General features: G+C 44.4%; 1 protein-coding gene across 3 annotated transcripts in view; it reads left to right on the plus strand.

The window, feature by feature from the left end:
- Positions 1–13,808, plus strand: part of pard3ba (par-3 family cell polarity regulator beta a) — a 121,049-nt gene that overhangs the window by 43,040 nt on the left and 64,201 nt on the right. For 2 of the 3 annotated variants that reach the window (XM_026301868.1, XM_026301869.1), the window contains exons 11-13: positions 4,338–4,523; positions 9,637–9,798; positions 11,047–11,133. In XM_026301868.1, the coding sequence (XP_026157653.1) occupies positions 4,338–4,523; positions 9,637–9,798; positions 11,047–11,133 (435 nt within the window). The remainder of the gene's footprint in view (positions 1–4,337; positions 4,524–9,636; positions 9,799–11,046; positions 11,134–13,808) is intronic. The other variant, XM_026301870.1, reaches the window with a different exon arrangement.

Here is a 13,808-nt window from a genome sequence, read left to right on the forward strand (position 1 = left end):
TCTTTCTGTTTTGCCTGTTATAATGGCTGAACTTTTTCTCCTGCTCCTCTCAAGTAATAAATTGTCCTGGCCAATTGTGTGGAGCACTAGCAAGAAGTGGTTTCGATGATTTAGTTGCACAAAAGATTTAATGATGATGGAGAAGCATTAAGTCGACGTGGCCATCTGCCTCTTCAGTCATATGAAAACATTTGTTTGCATGTCTGTGGGTGCTCATGAATATTTATTAATGTTTTAGAAGCTGTGCTATCTTCTACAAACTGCCTTTATATATCCACAGAACTATAGTCATATTTATTAAAATGACTAACAGATGCAAATCACTAGTTTAATGTTGGAGTTTTCTAATAAGCAGCTCCGGAGCTAAATTGGCCCTGACTAACCTTACTGTTGCTGCTGCACACGATGAATCTGGAAAATCTGATTTTTGCAGACATTCACATGACAGTAGATCTTTGGATTATTTTGAGATCATTTATGACACAGGCAGATAAAACCCAACAAATTTCATGGCTGTTTATCTGGACTTATACTTTTAAATTAAAAGCAAAGAGATTGTCAAAGTCGTCCTCTCAGGAACATCAGTGTTTGTACAGAAGTTACTAATTACTCGACTGATGGTCAGAGGACCAGTCAGCCACAGAGCAGGTCAGCAGAGCAGGTGCTGACACAGCAGATCATGAGGTTCACCCTGCTGCCACCCTACGTGATTTATATTCTGTGCTTCAGCCTTTATCTAGTGTTTTTGTAAATCGCTCTCGTACAAGTAAAGTAGAGCTTTTAGAGGAATTGGCTAAAGTGCTGATGGACTAGTTTCAATAGTGAGATTACTGATGGTCCATGAGCAGCATGTGGTTCTGTGAATGGGAGGCACACTGGTCTTTTTCAGTCACAAGAAAAACAATGAAGCCTGAGAAAGAACCTCATTATTAGGACACAAAACCACCTCCTGTACTCTCACACACCAAGTAATTAAAAAGTGATAACTTCTAATCACAGCTGAATTCCTATCAGCATTTCTGCCTCTCCTGTGCTCGATACTTTCATTATTTGACGGAGCCTCGTTTTCTTTCATGGCAGAGATTAGAGAGATACTTCGAGATATTTATTTTTTGGTGTTGGCAGGGTTGTGATATGTGTGTGTGTCTTGTAGCGGAGTTATGCGTTTGCCAAGGACAGGATGGAGGGGTCACTCTGCACATTGCTGACCCTCAGCCGCCAGCAAGCCTAGGCCAGTTCACAGGAACAGGGGTCGCCTGGCAGAAAATGACTTTGTCGTTTTACTGTTTTCTCTTTCGTCAGCTTGTCCTCCCTTTTCTTGTTTTTATTTTTCCACTAATCATGTGTGTCTGCCCCTCTTTCTTTTTCTCTCTCTCTCTTTTTTCCTTTTCATTATCCTCCCTCCCCCTCCAGCACTCTCCAGAATTATCACCCAATCACTCATTTTACTTCTCTTTCTCTTCATTGTGAGGTAAAGGTGTAAAATGGCAAAGAGGCAGACATTAAGGCGATTAATTGGCAGCTCCATCGTCACCATCAAGCATGAAGAGATCTCATCTTAATTGAATGTCGCTCTCACCGCTAATCCCGTTGCTTTGAAACCCCCCATTTAGAAATCCTTAGTGACAAAAGGCTCTGTATGTAATCGCTGTGTATCACCCCCTTCTCACCACCCACCCTGGGGTAAGAGAAAGCTCCTTTTTGTCTCCTCATTTGGGCATTGAAGAGGGTGGTCTCTTTCTCTCCTGGCTAAAAGCTTGTTAAAGTGCCATTGCTGAGGGCTAACAGCGGTGGGAGGAGGGGTCACAAAGCGGAGCCAAGGTGTCTCAGCCACCCTGGGGACACAGTGTGCCCCCAAGGAAAGGGCAAAAGAGGGGATATTGAAGTGTGTGAGAGTGTGTCTGCTTTTGGACCACCACTGAGATTCTGTTGGTTGTGTAAATAGATTTAAATCAGCCGTGAGTTGCAATAATAAACATGTTCTGTTTGTGTGACTTGACATTTTAATAACTTTCCAGCATCTTGGTTTGTTTCCAGAGGCTTCAGAGCTGCTGTGCTTTGATATGGCCACCTTCACCTTGTGTGTTATTGCAGCTACAACACAGTGGTATTTAAAACCTCCCAAGTGTCTCTCAAGCAAGAAGTAGCAGGTTGTCTTTGTAATTCCTCCAGTTGTGCTCTGTTGATAAAAATAAGCCCTGACTGAAAGTCTCGTGTTTCTGAAGCAGAAAATAGATTCTGTGACTTTGCAAGGGTGACTTTTTCTTGATTTAGCTTCTAGTCATAACATCTGAATATGAGCACAAGGTGAAAGGTGATTATCACTCAAGCTAAAATCAGGTTATCAGAAGATGCAGTTGCCCCTTCACTGTGTTGGAGATTTACTTTTTAAATGGATAAAATTTCCCTTTTTGCACTCAATAACCTACACTGACAAAGTGAAAGCATTTCATTTCATTCATTTAATTTCTACTGAAATTGCACTTGACAAAAGTGCTCAGACCCTTGATTTAGTACTTTGTAGAAGCTACTTTGCAGCAATTACAGCTTCTTGGGTGAGTCTCAACAAGCTTTGCGCACCTTTATCCCATTCCTCCTGCAGATCCTCTCAGCCCTGTCAGGCTGGATGAGCTGCTCTCTTCAGGTCTCTCTGTGTTTCATTTCTTGTCTCATCAAACTAGAGAATCTTGTTAGTTTGAAAATCAATTACAATCCAGTATAGGGCTTCTAAAAGTGTGATGTGTGGAGACTTGAAACTAAAATGGACTTTCAGGTGACAGTGAGAGGAGGAGACATCTCCTGACCTCATCTGATTCAACTCAAACTTGTAGGAGATCAGAAAGTGGCCATTTGACACATTTTTGTAAATGATAAATCCATTGTGTTGGATGAGTGTCTTACAGTGCACCAGGATGCACCCAATCTTCCAGTTTTAGTAGCTTTACCTTTCCTTAGGTCGAGAGCTCAGACCTGCACTCTGACTGTCCCTGGCTTAGATGAAGCAATGTAGAGTAGTTCTGACAGAGAGGGGCTGGTGATGCTCAGCTCCTACAGCTGTGATTTTCTTCATATAATTGCACTGGATGAGATATTTGACTCCCCCACTCTTCAGTGTTCAGAGAGAGGAACTGTGGACCTGGATTCCTGATTCAGTGGTGGGCAAGGTGCCTGATGTAAGGCTCCCGCAACCCTGGTATGGCAACACAGATCTTTACAGCTGTGACCGTTGGTAAAATCTAGAGCCATAGTTAAACTTTTCCTTATGTTAAGAGTCAGAGTGGCGAGTCAGTGGCTGTTGTCTTGACTGAGCTGAACTGAGCCACTTTCACCCTCAGCCAGTGTGAACAGATGGATGCACACACTCCCTCTTAACCTTCCTCCTCTATAAAGAAAAATAAGGCTTGGGGGGTGAAGTGGAGTTGAGGCACCTCCCCTCCACAGGCCCTCTTTTCCCCGGATGACTGAACTTGGTGTTTTTGTCCTGCTCTCCATTTTACCATCCTCTAATGACAGACATTTTCCTGTACTCTTTTGTTGCATCCCTCCCCCAACTTACCCCCCATCTCATTTTCGGAGCAGTGCCACTGTTGCTGCCGCTACGGTCATTTTCTTCGCATTTAATAGCAGTGGGATGGGTGGGTGCCAGATGCAGAGAGAGACCTGCAGAGAGTAGTGCTGTAAGGGGAGTCTGGGGAGAAGGGGGGGGGGGGGAGAGATGTACAGTAAGATTGAGAGATTAGGTTGAAATGTAAAGAGTGTGTCTGTGTGTGTGGAGAGGGGGGCCTGGAATGGGAGAAGCGGGTATACCTCAGGGATGGGTTATTACTTTTAAATGCTCCTCTGTGCCTCCATCCTCTCCCGTCCTCCTCCTCCTCATCTTCCCCCCCCGCCTCCTCCCCCACAGTGCTTCAGGAGGAGGTATGAAAAGGTTATTATGTTTCCTTTAGAAATGGCTCGCTCTCCGTCTGCACCTTTCATCTCCAAAAGGAATAACCTCTCTACAGCAGCTTTCTTCTTTTTCTCACTACACCCTGATCTCTCTTTCCAGCACACAGCACCTCCTCTCTTCCTTTTTTTCTTTCTCTGATAGTCGTGCTTGTCTCTTCCTTGTGGCCATCTTGTATCTGACTCTTGAATTTCTCTCTTCTCCTTCTTTTACTCTCTTTTCTTCTGGTTCTTGGTTTTGAGTGTAATCAGTGTGGTTGCAGGAGAGTGTTGTATTTGTCAGTGTGTGACACTCAGATCATCAGTGATTATACACAGTAGATATTTTAGGCCTTTCCTGTATAGGTTAGTAACTTTTTCATGTATTTGTTTGAATTCTTTACTTCTTTCAGAAAGGTGAGGAAGCTAACAGTCTGGTGCTGGAGGACGGCAGAGAGCAGCTCATGTATGAGATCCCCCTCAATGAAACGGGTTCAGCAGGCCTGGGGGTCAGCCTGAAGGGCAACAAGTCCAAAGAGACTGGAGAGGACCTGGGTATCTTCATCAAGTCCATCATCCACGGAGGGGCCGCATACAAGGTATAGAGGCCGGGCTGCAGCTTTTAGCAGCCATCTGGATTTTAAAAAGTAATATATGTCACAGTCACTGCCATTTTTAGAGCATTATCCGAAATGCTTCAAAAATGTCAAAATGTGGTCTGTCTGTGTGTCTGTGTGTGTCTGTGTGTGTCTGTGTGTGTCTGTGTGTGTCTCTGTGTGTCTCTGTGTGTGTCTGTGTCTCTGTGTGTCTCTGTGTGTCTGTGTTGTCTCTGGTGTGTCTTGTGTGTGTGTGCTGTGTGTCTCTGGTGTGTCGTGTGTCTGTGTTCTGTCGTGTGTGTGTCTCTGTGTTCCTGTCTGTGTGTTCTGTGTGTCTGTGTCTGTGTGTGTCTGTGTGTGTGTCTGTGTGTCTGTGTGTGTGTCTGGTGTCTCTGGTGTTCTGTGTGCTGTGTGTGTCTCTGTGTGTCTGTGTGTCTGTGTGTCTGTGTGTGTCTGTGTGTGTCTCTGTGTGTGTCTGTGTGTGTCTGTGTGTCGTGTGTCTCTGTGTGTCGTGTGTGTCTCTGTGTGTCTCTGTGTGTCTGTGTTGTCTCTGTGTGTGTCTCTGGTTGTTGTCTGTGTGTCCTCTGTCGTGTCTGTGTTGTCTGTGTGTCTGTGTGTGTCTCTGTGTGTGTCTTGTGTGCTGTGTGTCTCTGTTGTGTCCTGTGTGTCTCTGTGTGTCTCTGTGTGTGTCTGTGTGTTGTCTCTGTGTGTTTGTGTGTGTCTGTTTGTCTCTGTGTGTCGTTGTGTGTCTGTGTGTGTCTGTGTGTGTTTCTCTGTGTGTCCTCTGTGTGTCTGGTGTCTGTGTGTGTCTCTGTGTGCTATCTGTGTGTTGTGTGTCCTCTGTGTTGTGTCTGTGTTTTCTGTGTCTGTGTGGGTCTGTGGTGTCTTGTGTGTGTCTGTGTGTTCGGTGTGTGTCTGTGTGTGTCTGTGTGTGTCTGTGTGTGTCTCTGTGGTCTCTGTGTGTCTCTGTGTTGTCTGTGTTGTCTCGTGGTCTCTGTGTGTGTCGTGTGTCTCTGTTGTTGTTCTTGTGTGTGTCTGTTGTGCCTTGTGTGTGTCTCTGTGTGTCTCTTGTGCTCTGTGTGTGTCTGTGTGTGTCTGTGTGTGTCTCTGTGTTGTCTCTGTGTGTCGTGTGTGTCTGTGTGTGTCTGTGTGTGTCTCTGTGTGTCTGTGTTGTCTCTGTGTGTCTCTGTGTGTGTCTGTGTGTCTCTGTGTGTCTCTGTGTGTGTCTGTGTGTCTCTGTGTGTGTCTGTGTGTGTCTCTGTGTGTCTCTGTGTGTGTCTGTGTGTCTCTGTGTGTGTCTGTGTGTCTCTGTGTGTTCTGTGGTGTGTGTCTCGTGTGTCTCTGTGTGGTCTCTGTGTGTCTGTGTGTGTCTCTGTGTGTCTCTGTGTGTGTCTGTGTGTGTCTGTGTGTGTCTGTGTGTCTGTGTGTGTCTGTGTGTGTCTCTGTGTGTGTCTGTGTGTGTCTGTGTGTGTGTCTGTGTGTGTCTCTGTGTGTCTCTGTGTGTCTGTGTTGTCTCTGTGTGTCTCTGTGTGTGTCTGTGTGTCTCTGTGTGTCTCTGTGTGTGTCTCTGTGTGTCTCTGTGTGTCTCTGTGTGTGTCTGTGTGTCTCTGTGTGTGTCTGTGTGTGTCTGTGTGTCTGTGTGTGTCTCTGTGTGTCTCTGTGTGTCTCTGTGTGTCTGTGTTGTCTCTGTGTGTCTCTGTGTGTGTCTGTGTGTCTGTGTGTCTCTGTGTGTCTCTGTGTGTGTCTGTGTGTCTCTGTGTGTGTCTCTGTGTGTCTCTGTGTGTCTCTGTGTGTGTCTGTGTGTCTCTGTGTGTGTCTGTGTGTGTCTGTGTGTCTGTGTGTGTCTGTGTGTCTCTGTGTGTGTCTGTGTGTGTCTGTGTGTGTGTCTGTGTGTGTCTCTGTGTGTCTCTGTGTGTCTCTGTGTGTCTGTGTTGTCTCTGTGTGTCTCTGTGTGTGTCTGTGTGTCTCTGTGTGTCTCTGTGTGTGTCTCTGTGTGTCTCTGTGTGTCTCTGTGTGTGTCTGTGTGTCTCTGTGTGTGTCTGTGTGTGTCTGTGTGTCTGTGTGTGTCTCTGTGTGTCTCTGTGTTGTCTCTGTGTGTCTCTGTGTGTGTCTGTGTGTCTGTGTTGTCTCTGTGTGTCTCTGTGTGTCTCTGTGTGTCTCTGTGTGTGTCTGTGTGTCTCTGTGTGTGTCTCTGTGTGTGTCTGTGTGTGTCTGTGTGTCTGTGTGTGTCTCTGTGTGTGTCTGTGTGTCTGTGTGTCTCTGTGTGTCTCTGTGTGTGTCTCTGTGTGTGTCTGTGTGTGTCTGTGTGTTGTCTCTGTGTGTGTCTCTGTGTGTCTGTGTGTCTCTGTGTGTGTCTGTGTGTCTCTGTGTGTGTCTGTGTGTCTCTGTGTGTGTCTGTGTGTGTCTCTGTGTGTCTCTGTGTGTGTCTGTGTGTGTCTCTGTGTGTCTGTGTGTCTCTGTGTGTGTCTGTGTTGTCTCTGTGTGTCTCTGTGTGTCTCTGTGTGTGTCTGTGTGTCTCTGTGTGTGTCTGTGTGTGTCTCTGTGTGTGTCTGTGTGTCTCTGTGTGTGTCTCTGTGTGTCTCTGTGTGTGTCTGTGTGTGTCTCTGTGTGTCTCTGTGTGTCTGTGTGTGTCTGTGTGTCTCTGTGTGTCTCTGTGTGTGTCTGTGTGTCTCTGTGTGTGTCTGTGTGTGTCTCTGTGTGTCTCTGTGTGTGTCTGTGTGTGTCTGTGTGTGTCTGTGTGTGTCTCTGTGTGTCTCTGTGTGTCTCTGTGTGTGTCTGTGTGTGTCTGTGTTGTCTCTGTGTGTCTCTGTGTGTGTCTGTGTGTGTCTGTGTGTGTCTGTGTGTCTCTGTGACTGTGTGACTGTGTGACTCTGCTTTCACCGCTTTAAAGAGCTCCATAAAAATAAAAGACAAATGAGAAGCTACAATACTTTCTTTGTTCAGTTGTGCCTGTTTCCACTGACTAACTAATCAGGGATTCTTTGAATTATCATTTTATTGATAACTACCACTTGAGCCAGGAGCTGTTTTCTTATGTGAGGAGCTCAGCACCAGTGTTATGAAAATCGTTCTCTGATCTTTCTGTTCTTCTTTTTAACTTTGTTGTATTTATCAACCCTCTTTCCCTTCTTTCTGATGTCGTTTCCTCTCATCTCTCTTCCTTTGTGCTTCTTGCCTCTCTCATTTCCTCTGTTTCTCTGAGGCCGCAGCCCCCTCCGCTCGGTGGCCGTCAACCTTTGACTCCCATTGACCCCATCACATCAGCTCTGCAGCTGCCTTATCTGTATCACTCACTTTAAATTGTGAGTGCATCAGGGAAAAAACATCCCATCTCAGCACTTTGGACATTCCTCCACTTGGTCTCAATACCCCCCACCACACATACATACACACTCACACACACACACACACACACACACACACACACGTCAGACTTCCTCGTGCCCCTCGTCACTTCTCCCAGATCTGCCTGGCACGGTGACGAGGCACAGAGATGAGTGTGGTGTTGTAGATAAATGGCTGGTCTGGGCTCAGGGCAGCCAGACAGCGGCTCCCTGATGCGCCTTCTGAAGTAGTTTTCCAACAGCTGCTGATGTGGATAGCACTCTGACTGAAAGGCCCAGTAAGATCTCTGGCTAGCTGGGAAACAGGTTTCTGGGACAAGATACCACATAAGAGGAAGAAAGACATGAAGGGAGGGAGACAGGCAGTAGCGAGGGAGCCCGGTGAAAGAAGACAGCGGGTGAATGAGTGAGAGGAGGGTGGGAATCTAAAAGGCAAGAATTAAACTGTGTTGAACAAAAGAGAGGTGGGAAGAGGCGGAATAGGAAGAGAGAGAAAAAATTGAAAAATGGAGACACTCAGCAGGAACACAATACATAAGTGTGTGTGTCTGTGTGTGTCTGTGTCTGTGTGTGTCGGTCTTCTTCTCGGTGTTGATGCATGCTAATAAAAAGCAGCTAAGGGGCCTGATGAGACTTTGCAGTGCCAGGCCGCTACAGAGTAGGAAACCCGGGCGTCCCCTGAGCCTGGCAGACACACACACGGACACACAGACATACATCACACACACTATCACACAGCAGGCAAAAAAGGGTGGAGATGAGGAAGAGTCATGGAGAGATCTAACCTATTTTCATTAAATAGTTTTGGCTGCTGTCAAGGCCCCAGGCCTCAATTATATAAAAAATGTTCTTTGACTTTATCCCTGATCCTGTCACACGATCATTTCAAAGAGTATGCTAAAGAAAACAAATTAAAATTACATGTAGTGTGCAGCTGCTGCTTACATTGAGAATGAAGAAATGAACAGGGAATATCAAAGACATCCTCTGATTTTGGCATAAACATCAATTTTTGATACCATCCTTGGATTTGATGCAGCCACAGTCGTGTGTGTGTGTGTGTGTGTGTGTGTGTGTGTGTGTGTGTGTGTGTGTGTGTGTGTGTGTGCGCGCGTGCGTGTGTGCGCTCAATCTGCATTTGAGGCCAGTCCAGTCCACACCGTGACTTCTTAATGAGATGGGGTCAAAGGGCAGCGCTGACCATAATGGACTAATCATGAGTCCACACACACACTCACACACACAAAAAATGTCTTTATGTGTGTGAGTCTCATCATTATTGTCTTTTTTTTTTTCATTTTGCCCTTTGCATTGCTTTCACTAGTGCGCTCCCTGCCTCTCTCTCCCTCCAGGGCACTATTCTGCCTTGCCTCTCTACAAGAGGCTGCTATTTAAAACACTTAGAAGTGATTTAGTGCCCATGGAGGCTATTCCATTAGCTGCTCTATGTATTTATCATGGCTCTTCTGCTCTCAGTAGATTGCTAACGCTACAGTTTTCTTCCATTTTTACTCGGCTTTCACCCTTTGTCATCCTCTCGCACACATTTCACACCTCATTCCAATTTCTCTTCTTCTCGATTCTCTTTTCTTAAATCTATCGGTGAGCAGTTGTCTGTCTGTATTTTATTGTAGCATTTAATGTGTCCTTTACTTTGAAAATCTGTTTTATAAACTGCATGTTTTACTCCTAAGTCACTTCCTGCCAGGTGAGCTGACTTCAAGCATTTATTCCCTGTATTGAAACTAAATCATGGCGATCTTTTCCCACAGGACGGTCGGTTGAACATAAATGACCAGCTCATAGCAGTAAACGGTGAATTGCTGCTCGGACGCTCCAATCACGTTGCCATGGAGACACTGCGACACTCCATGTCGTCAGAGGGAAATACCAGGGGCACCATCCAGCTCGTAGTGCTTCGAGCACCTGGACAGGTACAGCAGGTGTCCCGTTTTATCCCTCTGTAAATATTTCCTCAACATAATGGAATACTTAGAGCTGAGTTCTATGGGGGTAGGTAGACGTGCACACATGAGTTCAACCCATTTGAATTGGAAATCAGACTCTGCTAGTTAGAAAGACAATAACAGAAAGAAATGACATTTTGAGGCCATGGCTTAACTTTGGAACATCTTGAAAAAGATGCTGATGGTAGTAAACCACGCTGCATCTTCTTCTTTTTCGTCTGTTTTACAAAAATTAGATGTTATGTGTTTATTTTATTTTAAGATCACAGCCTAAAACTCAAAGTGCAACATATGTAAATCCCAAGTTTTTAATCTGATTTAGTGTTAAAACCTCCTCCACTACCCACCTGCTGTTGGCGTCTGTCTGATAATCATAAGAAAGTACTAGGTGATGTGAGAAGTGGCATTGCTCGCGTTTGAATCAGATGGAATGATTCCACTGAAATGTTTGATTTTATCTCCTGTAGATAAAGTCAAAAAGCCATAAATGTTAAATGAACCAGGAACACCCCTGTAACCTGGGCCGAGGTGGGTCACCATGTTCAAATGTTAGATGACTTGGTTCCGTGAAACATTTAGGAATGCTTATACATTATAAAACACCCTGCACAGCCTGATATGTCCAAAGATTATTCCTGAGCACTGTAGCTACCAGAGTCTTGACTGCAAGGTGACTGACATGTCACATTGTTTCTCCTTCCTCTTGTGATGAATCAAGCTCTTTACTGTTCATACAGTATGCAGCTGTTCCACATGTGGGTCACACTCTCAAATCATTAGAAAACTAACCTTTTATTTAAATACAATTTAATTATTATTTTTTTTAGAGATAAGCAGGTTGCACTTTATCTAATCCCAATATTCAAAGAGCCTTCAGCACAGTTATTGATAATGCAGCTCATGCTTCTCACAGTATAATCACAGTCAGATAAAAATCACAATAAAGACTCCCATTGTGGCAGTGACTGTCAGGCTCTATGATTTGTTTGGCTGTTAAGTTGGTGATTTAACAGTTTTAAGATGAAGTTGAGTCCGTATCAAGAAAAAAGCAGGTAGCAGCTCAGGTTCTTATTCCAGGGCTGTTTGATAAGGTGTTAATTGACACAACAGTGGCTCCTGCACAGAATATGAACAGCTGCAGCACTCAGAGCCACTCTGGCTGCTTGGGAAAATATCTGAAATATACATACTTTATTTTACTCCATTATTCAACAGATGGCCAGTGCCAACCCTGCACCAAGCATAGCCACAAATGTCTCAGCCACCCATCAGCCCAAAACCCAAACGGGCTCCAGCAATCAGGTACGAGCAAGTGATGTGTGCCAGCAGCTGCAGCCGCCTCCTCCTCCGCGCTCCTCCTCCCTCCTCCCCGCACTGAGGAGGCGAGTGTCCGAGCCGCTGCCTCACAGCCACGGGCAGCGTCACGTACAGAGGCCAGGGGAAACGCACGCCAGATACACCTATGGGTTTAATCACAGTGGGAGAAGGAGTGGTTACACATTTGGCTTCACACAACAGGATGTTAAGTACAGCGATGATGAAGGGGGACACATAAGAAGCAATTTATACAGACCAGCTATGAGGCATGAGTTTGGATTAGTCTCTCCCAGCAGCGTGAACAGACACACAGAAAACTTAAACAGAGAAAGGCATGAATATGGACACACACACAGCCGAAAGCCCGCGGACGTGCAGGGCCACGACACGCTCGATAACACACACAGTCTCACGTACACTGATGCTCAGGGTAACGCACACAGTCGCAACTCCAGGTACACACGCAGCCGCACACTGGACTCCATCCACCGTGGAGACAGCTCTCTGAGTAACAGTTACACTGAAAACATCAGGGCAATGGCGGGGCAGATGTACGGAGACCCGCCCACACACAGCAGGATGCACGTCCGCGGTCAGAGCAGAAACACACACAGATCTGCAGACGTATATGTAGGCACACACTCACACAACTACGCACACAACCGGGCTCTCACCAGACAACACCACCTGTGGCTCTCTGGTGGACTCTGACACTGTGTGTGTGTGTGTAAGTGACATTGTTCAACCCCTGCAAATTAACAACACTGTGAAAGTCTTGCAGATGGCTCAGAGAGCACATTTCTAATTACAAAACGGAAAAATCCTTTACACCAAAAGACTCAGGGAAAAACATTTAAATCAGTGCAAACGGTAGTTTCTGATCTCTGTAATATAAGAAGGGTTCATCTGATTTTATATTGTCAGGGAATTTCATATTTTCCTCTTTTGTACCAAATCTTTGACATAGATTCAGAGAGTCTTTAGTGATCACTGGTCTTGGGGCATATTAATCAGTCTCAAAGCTTTTCCTTTGCCAACACCATTAACTGTCACAGCTTTAGCTTTCAGCTCTCCTCCTAAAATATTAGCCCTAAACTGCAATACTGAATTCTTCACAGTGTACAACTCTCCTTTCTGTCACTTGGTTTTAACTCATTAAAATTAACTATAAGTCTTATAATTATTTCATAGTTACTCTTTAAACCACTGAGCTTGTCTTTAGATGGTAAAGGCTGAATCTGCTCTTTCCTGCTCTGTTTGTCTAAAGTTTTGTATTAACGTTTCGATTTCCTCCTCCATGATTTCAAGGGAATATATTCTTGCTGTCGTCTCATCTGCCTGTTTCTCCTCTCTTAAATAAAGCAAATCTGAAGCCTCCTGCATGCATGTCTGTGTTTTTCTGTCGGCTTTTCATTGACTGCCTCCTCCTTTGATTCGCTCCCTGTTTATTAAATGATCTTTGGGACCCCATTCCTGCTGTTTTGGCCTCAGTGTCTCTTTTCTTTTCTGCCTTCTCTTTATCCCTTGTTACTTGCTCCAAGCAGAAACCAGGACATGTTTCATAGAAATTACACAGCTAAATATTCCCATAAGAAAAACATTAAAATTCACCACATTCAGTAATGATTCAGTCTTTGAACATAAAGACACAGAAACAGTAAATTTATATTCACACCAAGAATCGCACATTCACAGCTGTATAGGGAATAAAAAAACAGATTTTAGGAAGATGGAACACACAGTAGAGTAGAACCACAATTCATGAATGCCCCACGTAGCTGTGAACACACACCCTTGCAGATTTGATAAATGTGTTAAAATCAGACGGCACAGAATTTGTTCACCTCTAATTATTTTTACTTTTCTTTTTCCTGTCAAATTATCATCATTGTTAGGGGTAAAAAAGCTCTTCCCATGATAATGTGTCCCAAAAAAATCCCTCGTGTTGTTGTGGCATTTAATTTAATACCTGGTGGTAAAAGTGTGAGAAACATTAGAATCAGTCACAAAGTCACATAAGAACGCAGCACAGATTTCTGGATGGACAGACTCATGAAGACATCGAGCATGATAGGTGGTGAAACAACAGCTGCTTCTTAGTTAAATCTGTCTATTCAGCTCCATGTTGAACCGTGACTGATTATTTCAGAAGTTTAAAAAGATGTTTAAGCAGCAGTTAAAGCAGCGGATTAGTGATAATGTGTTTTTCAATGAGAGGGGGACTACAAAATCAGACCTTAAATCCTAATCAGAGAATGTTGGTATTTTTCATATTTTGATTAGAAAAGTTTAGTGTTATTGGGTAATTTGTGCTTCATGTGATTAGTAGTTGTGAATATTTCTTGTATCTTTTTTGCACTGATCTATGAACAGTTTATCCCTTTAGATGTGCTTAGATGTTCCTTTCATAAGCAAGAGCTGTGAGAGATTATTTGCTTCCACTCGTTGAAAAGCACATTTTATTTTTGATCAAAGACTTTTTTCCCTTTCTCCCTCTTTTCCTCACTCATACTCATACTGACAGATTTTGACTGCCAACAACAACATCCCTAGTAAAAGCAACACTTTCCCTTATCGTGTCTGTATATATTTATATATCTGTGCGTGTGTATGTATGTGTATGTATATATGTGTATATATATATATATATATATATATAT

This window comes from Mastacembelus armatus, chromosome 2 (assembly GCF_900324485.2).
Source record: "Mastacembelus armatus chromosome 2, fMasArm1.2, whole genome shotgun sequence".
Taxonomy (NCBI): Eukaryota; Metazoa; Chordata; class Actinopteri; order Synbranchiformes; family Mastacembelidae; genus Mastacembelus; species Mastacembelus armatus.